At 39.9% G+C, this 10183-nt stretch overlaps 2 protein-coding genes across 3 annotated transcripts; one reads left to right on the forward strand and one right to left on the reverse strand.

Moving 5' to 3' along the window:
- Positions 1-176: 176 nt before the first annotated feature.
- On the forward strand, positions 177-4180 carry rbbp4 (retinoblastoma binding protein 4). 2 transcript variants are annotated; one of them, XM_079484222.1, is made up of 12 exons: positions 177-473; positions 1114-1261; positions 1532-1677; positions 1762-1935; positions 2080-2195; positions 2319-2479; positions 2569-2695; positions 2808-2885; positions 2977-3053; positions 3136-3193; positions 3308-3418; positions 3560-4180. In XM_079484222.1, exons 1-12 carry the CDS (start codon positions 458-460, stop codon positions 3620-3622), a joined length of 1275 nt encoding a protein of 424 aa, XP_079340348.1. In that variant the 5' UTR covers positions 177-457; the 3' UTR covers positions 3623-4180. The 2 variants fall into 2 exon arrangements, with proteins under 2 accessions (XP_079340348.1, XP_079340349.1); XM_079484223.1 differs by having other exon boundaries at positions 198-473; positions 1532-1674.
- A 399-nt stretch (positions 4181-4579) lies between these two features.
- sync (syncoilin, intermediate filament protein) lies at positions 4580-8592 on the reverse strand. The gene is made up of 5 exons (XM_079484245.1): positions 8482-8592; positions 6859-7622; positions 5804-6229; positions 5599-5723; positions 4580-5279 (listed from the first exon to the last, which is right to left on the reverse strand). The coding sequence occupies exons 2-5, from the start codon at positions 7609-7611 to the stop codon at positions 5222-5224; spliced, it is 1362 nt and encodes a 453-aa protein (XP_079340371.1). The 5' UTR covers positions 7612-7622; positions 8482-8592; the 3' UTR covers positions 4580-5221.
- Positions 8593-10183: the final 1591 nt, after the last annotated feature.

Consider the following 10183-nt stretch of genomic DNA (forward strand, 5'->3'; position numbering starts at 1 on the left):
TAGGCAGTATGGCAAACGCTTCCATAATGGGACGTTTATGGTTACACAATTATGAGAATTATTATAAATACAATAACATTTATACACTGACACTGAGAAATACAACAACCATAGGGTGATGGTCATTAAGTACAATTTAATTTAATTTATGCATAGACTGGGTGACGTCTACACCTAACATAACAGGTGAAAGGTTTGCCCTAGGTGTAGTCGTGTCCTTCTTGTCAGCAGGGGGCGGTCAGCAGTGCTGTACGTGTGACGCATCGCCTCCCGCAGAAGAAGACGCTCTTCCCTACTCGCTTTCCATTGGCGGCGCGTGCTTTGCTTCTCCGTCGGAGTTGGCGCGAACGTGCACGCTGGCGCGAGACAAAGAGCATCCCGCACCCCCGTGGAAACTACACCGGCGGTAAATTGTGATCGGTTCAGTCTACGCGTGGCAGCTGTTCTTCGAGCGGTTATGGCTGATAAAGAAGGTCAGTAGTGTTTTAACGGCACCCGTTTTGCCGCGGAAGGCGATTGAATAGAGCCGGTAGCGGTTGCTGAGGTGTTTGTTAGCTTGTTGTAGTGTGTGTTCATTCAGCGCAGGCCGAATCCCGCCATAACGACACAACATTGCTACACTAATAGTTGTATTTTTCAGCGTTTTATTGTCTTTAATAAGTTGGTAGATGATTACAATACGACTACAATTTCTTATTGTCATGGGAACTTGCTAGGAAAGAATTAGGCTGTTCGGTTGAATTAGCGGAGAATTAACGTTAGCTGCGGCTAGTTTGTTTGGATTTTGAGTTGGAGGTGTGTGTGGATTCTGTGCTGGATCTAAAGTAATGTTTGTTATTGTGTTAGATCGGTTTGTACGCGTTACTAACACTAAATGGAAGGAACGTTTGTTTATTAAATATACATACTCGTTTTCCTGGTAGTTCATATAACATTGGGCACCGATGAATACATAATCTCTTCCTGTTATAATGCACGTGCGCTAATACATGATTTCAAATAATCGCACAACGACAGGATCAAAAGGGACTGCCGTGGTAACCTAGATAGACGAACTTTGTTATAGACGTTTTGACAGATGACCTCATGTTCTCCGCCCCCCATGTGTTACAGCTGCCTTTGATGACGCGGTGGAGGAGAGGGTGATAAATGAAGAATATAAAATATGGAAGAAAAACACTCCGTTTCTGTACGATCTGGTGATGACCCACGCACTGGAGTGGCCCAGCCTAACCGCCCAGTGGTTGCCAGATGTCACCAGGTACGCGACTCGCATCTTCTGACTTTATCCTCTTGTTTTTATTATTTATTCAGTGTATGTTTTCTTATCTAAGTGAGATGTGTTCTACGCATCTTTCAACCCTGATTAATGATTCGCTGCTTGTGATCGTGTTTACAATTTCTGGAAAAGAAACGGTCCTTTTCTGCTCTTATATTTTGTCACTGTTCTATATTTGTGAAGCTGTGGATCCCTCGTCCATACAGGTGCCTGTTGTAGATAACCGATACGCATTTGTCATCCATTTTACAGACCCGAAGGCAAGGAGTTTAGCGTGCACCGTCTTGTTCTTGGCACACATACCTCCGATGAACAGAACCACCTGGTTATTGCCAGCGTTCAGCTGCCCAACGATGATGCCCAGTTTGATGCATCGCATTACGACAGTGAAAAAGGTGGTGAGTAGTTCCTCAAATGTCTCCTCATATAAATCAGAACATGTACTTGATGTATATGGATGCCATGTGTCTCTCTATTTTCAGAATTTGGTGGTTTTGGCTCAGTGAGTGGAAAGATAGAGATCGAGATTAAGATTAATCACGAGGGAGAGGTGAACAGGGCTCGCTACATGCCACAGAATCCCTGCATCATTGCCACCAAGACCCCCACTAGTGATGTGTTGGTCTTTGACTACACAAAGCACCCCTCCAAACCAGGTACGCGCATTTATCTTATTCTTATTTTGTTCCTTTTTACAACCTATTTGTTGGGTAAAAGTGATTATGGGGGAATTTACAAAGCCCCTCCAAGCTCTTGTCAAAGGATGCTTTTGAGAAGTATTAACTCCTGTTCCCCTGTAGACCCCTCTGGAGAATGCACTCCTGACCTGCGTCTCAGGGGGCATCAGAAAGAGGGTTATGGTCTGTCCTGGAACCCCAACCTCAGTGGCTGTCTGCTGAGTGCATCTGATGATCATGTGAGACATTAATCTTTTTGTCAACTTAAGATGAAGTGCCAAGGTCTTACGCAATTCAGTGTTTTCTTTATGGGTTTTACTTGAAATTGATCATTTCATCTAATGGGTTTTTATGTTCTGCAGACTATCTGTCTATGGGACATCAGCACAGTACCAAAAGAGGGAAAGATAGTGGACGCAAAGACTATTTTCACTGGTCACACTGCTGTGGTAGAGGATGTTTCTTGGCATTTGCTTCACGAGTCACTGTTTGGCTCAGTGGCTGATGATCAGAAGCTTATGATGTAAATACCATTTCTTCATATATCCCAGGATATATCCCCTTTCTCATGTCACGATATTCACATTAAATCTACATTGTCTCTTTCTTTAGCTGGGACACACGGTCCAATAACACATCCAAACCCAGTCATGCAGTGGATGCACACACTGCAGAGGTCAACTGCTTGTCCTTCAACCCTTACAGCGAGTTCATTCTGGCCACAGGTTCTGCTGACAAAGTGAGAACTAAATTAAGCCATGGGTTTATTTTTGCACCTATGAGCATTTGTTAAATACGGTTGTCTATTTACAACTTTTGGCTCAAGAGTTGTCCTTCTACTTGTGTCACAGACTGTTGCATTGTGGGATCTGCGAAACCTCAAGTTGAAACTTCACTCTTTTGAGTCGCACAAAGATGAAATCTTCCAGGTATTGACTTGCCGCTTGTCATTATTTAAAAAAACAATTCTTGAACCTGCGATTTTGAAGACTTCATGAAATTCTCTGAATGCGCCAACAGGTTCAGTGGTCACCTCATAATGAGACTATCCTGGCCTCAAGCGGAACAGACAGACGACTCAATGTTTGGGACCTCAGGTGGGTTGTATAATTTTGATTTGTACTCCCTATTTGTGCAGTTATAAAAGTTGTAAGTTAAAAAGTATTCATTTTTTAACAGTAAAATTGGTGAGGAACAATCACCAGAAGATGCAGAGGATGGTCCTCCGGAGCTATTGGTTAGTATTGATCAGTTAATAATTTTTTGTGCATAGTCATAGTGGGTAACAATTATTTAGACTTGTTGCTTGTATTCTGAATTCATCTAAAAGCAATTATACTTTATTCTTTAGTTTATCCACGGGGGCCATACAGCTAAGATTTCAGACTTCTCTTGGAATCCAAATGAACCGTGGGTGATTTGCTCTGTGTCGGAAGACAATATCATGCAAGTCTGGCAAATGGTGAGGACTTGTATAACCAATGACTTTACATTGGCTCAACCATGTTTAATCCTCTTTCATAAAGTGTTTGTTGTCTATTAATGTGGATTGAGTCATGTCAAAAGTCCAAGTGGTGTTAAATTTTGTTTGCATTTTGTCAAGGCTGAGAACATTTACAATGATGAAGATCCAGAGGGGGCAGCAGACACTGAAGTCCAGGGATAAAAACAAGACCACACACTTCATATGTGCACTCTTCTCCGAACTCTTCTCAAAAGTGAAGAACTTAAGTGCTCTACCCCACGTAACGGAATAATTGACTTTATCCCCATCAAACATTTTCTACTATGTTAATAGAGTATTTTTCTAAGAAATGTCTCATCGGTATTGACCAGAATGTGAGACGCCATTACCTTTCTCATCTTACTCGACCAGTGTCTCATTACGATGTCTTTGGAGTTTAAGTATACTGAAAGTATTACTTAAAAATATAAAAAGGGTATACTTATGTCTAGTATATTGTTGTGACCTAAGTGCAGTGGTACATTTGATGTTCGGTAGTTTTTTAAACTTGTTCTGCAAATGCAATGTCCCCCCCATTACACTTTCATTTATTTACGTGGCTAGATATATTGATAACTTAAGCTCTTGTGTACTTTTACTTTGGGCACACGTAATGGTCAGGTGGTATGTTTCATGTCTTTTAATATTGTGACTTTTCAATGTCTTTCTCCTGTATGTCCATACTGTTGTACAGATGAATAAACTGTTTGTTGATAAACATTCAAGTTCTATTTATTTCTAAATTAAATGTGTTATTCACATCTATGTCATGGGATTTTGTAAGGAAATTAAATTCTTTTTTTGTCACTAGAGTCATATAAACCTTTTTACTGCTGTTGCGTCAGCGTTGTCGTGGACGCTCTTTGAGGTTATAGCAACTCTTCAAAGGTTGCACGTTTTTGTATTTTACTAGATGAAAACTGAAAGGTTATTGAAAAATGTTGAGTAAAAGTACAGAAATATAAGTTAAATGTAGATAAGATATAAACGGGTAGTTAAATTGTTTTTAAAGCTGTTTTCCGGCATGTTTTGCCTTGAGATAAAGGTAGGCCTTCAGAAGGTTAGCCTACATCTGCTTATTCTTTCCTCAAAACTGTATGAAGCCAAAACACATCAACTGTATTGTTAATATAGATGTTTATTTATATAGCAGTTGTCTTTTGCTACAGCAGCAACATTTATAAAATTATTCTTGCCACTTTTCAAAGCTTGTTTAAAAAATAACCCAGAATCCTTGTCACTTGGACCGAGTTTGTATCTGCAATCAGGTTCAGGTCACGTAAAAAACAATTGTAATTAATACATGTTTATATCAGAACTTATTAACCAAACGTATAAATCCAACAAAGTGCTTTCCCCCCAGTCTTCACCTCATCAGTATGCTTAAAGAGGTTAACAGTGCCCAAATATGTCCTTGTTTTTGCCCACCTCGCTTACTCATAAGAGAAAGCATTCGGCGCACACGCACCGCTGGATATAAATGCTTAACTTTTTCCTTTTCATTGGCTGACACGCTTTACAACAACACGGCCATTTTAAGAACATGAGCTGTGTAACTTCAGATAAAGATCTCTCTGCCATGCTTGGTCCTGGTATGAGTGCGGGCGGCCTGTTATTATATTATTTTCTGCTTTGATGTTTGTTATGTAACATCTACATACATGTCGGTTCCGATTATGGTTATTTTTTAGGTGATGGATATTGGTGAAGCTTGTATTTAACAATCAAAACAAGATACCAAAAGAACGCAGCATATGTCATTTAGATATGTTCCACCGCCACAGTGTTCTCATTCTTGCAGACGTCCTCTATGCTCTCTCTGCAAAATAGTAAACGCAATAATGATAAATATCAGTAGTTGACAAAGCGTTGACAATGTGTCCTATAGCAGATAGTGGAATGGCCAAAAATTAAGAAATGATTGTTAATAATATATTTTTATATTATTTAAATTGTTAGTTTTCTTAATTTTTTCGTGCTGTTTATTTGTCAACTACTCATCCACAATGCACCGAATTGCCATTGACAACCATTGAAATAGTGTGATACACTCGCAGTCAGTTAGAACATATTAAGTGTATAATATACAGTTATCAATATAGATAAGCAAAAAACAATTGAAAAACGTCTATACTTGCCTGTAGAAGAGCAATTCTTCGGCCATGCTGTTCTTTAGCATCTCCAATTCTTCTGTCTTCTTCATCTGGATTTGAAGTTCAGTTTTTAGCTCTCTGCTGTTTTCCTCAAGGTGGTCAATTGTCTCCTGAATACACAACTCCAAACCTTCAATGCAACGTAATCTAAAATGACCTTTAACTGAACAATATAAATTCTGGCACGCACCCGATATTGTTCAACGTTTTCCTTCCTTTGGCTCTCCATTAATCTGAGTCTTTCTTCCAGGCATATCTTTTGTAGTCTCAGCGTCTGTTCCTCATCTTTCAGTGGCCCTAGCTTGGCCCTCAGCTCCTGGCACTGCTCTTTAGCCTTTCTGAGGCCTTCGGTGTTGGCCTCTCGTCTCTTCAGCAGTGACAACAACCGGGGCTCGTAAAACTCCTCCAGCGCTTTTATCCCTCCTTGCAGATACTGCTGTAAATCACAGGATGCTCTTCGTCCTTGTGTCACATAGGAGCGTGTCTTCATCTTTTGGCTGGATTCTTGGGTGAGGTTGTTCTGCTGCTGTTGCAGGGCCTGCAATTGACTTTGATGATTTGAATTGAGCTTAGTGATCTCTTCATTGAGATTTACAAGATGGGCCTTCAGCTCCTCCTGAGACAGAGATTTGAGGGGGAATAGATGAGGTGGATTGTTCATATATTTGCAGGGGTTAAAGTAACACTTCTTTATTTACTATAGATTTGCTTAATAAACGGAAAGATCAAAAATATATAATGGTTTATTTGAATAGAAGAAAAACTCTGTATAGAATAGAAGCAAATTCTTCCATCTTTCCTGATAAAGTTTCATTAAAGGGATTCTCCATTCAAAATTGCAATTCTTTCATGAATTACTCAACCTCAAGTTGTTCCAAACCTGCATAAACTATCCCTTTAAAGGTGTAATATACAGCACAAAAAATAAGAGAACACTCCAGTTTTGCCTTTAAACAACATTTCTACGTGTATTATGGCAACTTCATTCCAGTGTCTGTTGACTTTCAACAAAATAAAACAAAAGGAAGGACAAAGTCACCCACCCGCTGTGTGAAAGACTGAGATCATTTTACTTAAGTGTGTACTTTCTTTGAAGGATCTAATGAAAGAAATGCAATATAATATTCATACCTATAAATTCTGAAAAAACGAAGTTATTTTGGAGTGGTCTCTTAATTTTGCCTTTGGCTGTATGTACTGTGTAAAATGTGGACCATCCAATACTACCCGATGGTTCAACAGTACCTGAGCTTGGTTAAGCTGTTCCACTTCTCTCTGTTGTACTGCAAGTTCTATTTGTCTCTGTGCACAGTCTCGAGCCGCTATAAACAGGCGTCTCTTAGTCATTAGAGTCTCCTCCTGCAGCCTGTGTTTCTCCAGTTTGACTTTGGACAGAAGGCCGTGCTCCTCCTCAAGATCTTCCCTCAGAATCTGTAACTCTTGCGCCATGGACTCCTCCAGCTCCAGGAGCTCCTGAACCAACTCGTCCCTTTTGCGCTCCAACTGTCCCACCTCCTCAATACAGCTCTCAAATGCTTCTCTCAGCTTTTTTATTTCCATGGTGGTTGACAACTCAGCTCCCGCCTCAATACAAAATCCCAAAGCATCCTCTTTGACCACAACCACAGCTTTCTCTTCTTCTGGAATGAACGACTCTCCAAAAATGACTGTTTTTGTGGATCCGTTCCTGTCGATTTTATGATGTGGTTCTGAAAATAAATCCAGCGATGTTGTTGTGGTTTGATGTGTTGCCTCGAAATTATCCAACTGTGCCAACATCTGTTGCATAAGTCCATTAAACTCAGCTTGCAAGGCTTCTCTGCATTTTTGTGAATAAGTCATGGACTCTCCGGGCAGAGTTAGGGCTGCTTCGGTCTCTTCCAAACAATCTTCAAAGTAGTCTTCATCTTCCTCCACAATAAAAAAAGGTTCACACTTTCTCTCCGCCTCTGATAGAGACCCATATGGTTCCTCAAAGTTCATTTCATCATCCTCCATTTTATGTTGACCTACCAAAGCCAGGGAGGAAACGGGGTAAATATTACTTGCCAGTTGGATCTGAATTTGAATCGAAGGCATGGAAAGGGTTTTTGCATTTCTTGAATTTCACAAATATTAGACACGCCTGGGTCTAGATTCATTGGTCAAAATTGAAACAATCTGGTGGTTGACCAGAAAATGTATTTTAGGTGTACGTACAATAGAAGTTCTGAACTGTGATTACGGAGCGATGAGGCAATTTTAAGCCAATGCGTCATTCGGGGACAGCTGCAAACTTGTCAGACAGCTGACTGATAATGAAACCCATATATTTCATACAAAGAGCTTAGATAGAAATCTGCAAACCTAATCTGTGGTAGAGAACATCAAGGCTACGGATGTCTGTACACTGCAGGATTTTGACTTCATAACAACATGCAGAATAACATTAACTTTGTTCAATCAGTCTATGATCTCGAGTGCCCATTTACAGTCTTCTTGATAGACAGGACTGGTATTCCTCATGTCTCGGTGGGGCACACGGAGCAGCTGTCAAAGAAACTGGCATCCCAGACATAGATTCCAATAGTGCCAATGGACTCAAAGACCATATCTTGAACAACTGTTCATTCCTTCATCATGTTTACACATGCATCATGTGTGAAATGCTAACATTTTCTTTCCCATCACCTGTGGGTTTTCATGATTTTCAAAGAACAGCGCATGTGAAACTGCAATTCTAGTTAAACTTTTTGAATAAAACCCCCCAGCTTTCTGAAATCATCTCCAGGAATAGAAACAAAAGTGTATATAGAATACCTCTGAATATTAAGTTAGAAAAATGGACCATCTAAGTACACTTAAAATCTGTAATAAATGCAAACTCACCTCAACTCAGAGCTTCCAGGACAATGAATACGGAGTCAACCCCGACTGAAGAGCTGGTAGGCAACCGTATCCGAAAACAGGACGGAGGCAGTCTGGCCTCTCTCTCTGTCTGAGCCTAACCATATTGCACAGGTCTCCAAGGCAACTTTTAATCTGTTTACATTTATTAATAAACACTGAGGAAAAGAAATATGAGCTGTACAGCATGGGCTGAGCCTCGAAGTCAGAAGCAAGCATACGATCCCCTGGGAGGTGACCTACTCAAGGGAGCCAATAGAACACTAGATCATTTTAATGGATAATTTAATGCAAATCAATTTGTTTACTATCCAATGGGTGGAAACTTGCAAGGTCCTCGCATGGAAATTTAGAGGTGTGGTTTTGCAAGAATTACAGGCTGCAGTCACCAATAGTGACGAAGGCTGAAAAGTTGGTTTCTCAGATGAAAGAAATGACTTGAAGGTCTGACTATCATTAAACATGCAGAGGACTGACATCGCAAGGGAACAGAAAATAACAGTGGAGTCAATTTAGACAAACAGGGAGATATCAAAGGGTGTTTGTTAGGAAGGCTGCTGGGGCCAAATTCACTGTATTCCTATCCCCAAAAAACGAACGACCCACATTGATAAGCTATTTACAATAAACGCCGCAATAACAAACAGGAATTAATTTTTTTTATTTCACTAGGTCAACCACAAATAAAATTCTCTCAACATTTACTCACCTTCATATCATTCCTGACCTTTATTACTTCAACAAAAGAAGATATTTTAAAGAATGTTGGTCACCCAACAACATCGGCCCGCATTGACATCCATTGTAGACACTTTCTCAAAATTTTATTCAATCAGAGAAACCTTAAAAAGGTTTAGTTTGATATTGAAATCCTGATGTCACTCGTTGGATTCTTTACCCTTTAGACAAAAATGCTTGTCATACTGTCAATTCTACATTCTTAACCTTTGAACTTCAGACGCTAATATTGAAATTTAACTTAAATTTACTTGATAATGAAAGTAGTGATGATTTTTTTATGTATGATTTGTGTTTTTGATATACCGTATAATACCGTTTCACAGTTTGCTCCAATCCAGTTAACCCAGGGTTTTAAGTGGAGCAAAGACATTTTAGAACATTCAGGAAACATTCACGGTATGTAATGCAATTATTATAGGTCACCATTTGCAGGGGCTTTCCTGTAATTCTACTCTAACCATTTTTCCTGACTATCCCTCTCAAAACCACTTGGAGGTGCTGTGCAACCTCTATTTCTAACACGCGACAACAAACAAACTGGTCACATTATATGAAATAAAACACTTTAATTCTTTAATAGAGCAAAACGTAGGAAAGAAAGGAAAACAAAGTCAAAAAGACTTAAATAATTAATGTCATGCTACAGTAAACCCAACATTTAAACCTCCGAAGTCATTGATGGCGAACTTGGAACAAACTTGACACTCTGCATCTTTTTGTTAGGACTCTGTCCTTCCTGTCTCGAGCTTTCAAGCTCCCTGGGCAGAGTCATGACATTGCCACGTCTTTCGGGTTTCTGTTGTGTTATGTGTGGAGACATGTGGCTTTATGTTGTTACGTGATGCCACGTGTCTTCCTGTTATGTCTCTCAGCCCCACCCTCCTATGTCCTGTAATTTCATTAGGGTTTCATTCCCATCGTCTGTTTTGTAATTCACCTCGTT

Source organism: Barbatula barbatula (assembly GCF_947034865.1).
Source record: "Barbatula barbatula genome assembly, chromosome: 21".
NCBI classification, from domain to species: domain Eukaryota; kingdom Metazoa; phylum Chordata; class Actinopteri; order Cypriniformes; family Nemacheilidae; genus Barbatula; species Barbatula barbatula.

Excerpts from the sequence above, each read along its gene's own strand:
- rbbp4 (XM_079484222.1), top strand. Across the intron at positions 3,054-3,135 it reads CTCAATGTTTGGGACCTCAG|TAAAATTGGTGAGGAACAAT; the intron begins GTGGGTTGTATA and ends ATTTTTTAACAG. Across the intron at positions 3,419-3,559 it reads TCATGCAAGTCTGGCAAATG|GCTGAGAACATTTACAATGA; the intron begins GTGAGGACTTGT and ends CATTTTGTCAAG.
- sync (XM_079484245.1), bottom strand. The coding sequence starts at position 7,611 with ATGGAGGATGATGAAATGAACTTTGAGGAACCATATGGGTCTCTATCA. Across the intron at positions 6,230-6,858 it reads AACAGCTTAACCAAGCTCAG|GAGGAGCTGAAGGCCCATCT; the intron begins GTACTGTTGAAC and ends TCTCTGTCTCAG. Across the intron at positions 5,280-5,598 it reads GAAGAATTGCTCTTCTACAG|AGAGAGCATAGAGGACGTCT; the intron begins GCAAGTATAGAC and ends ACTATTTTGCAG.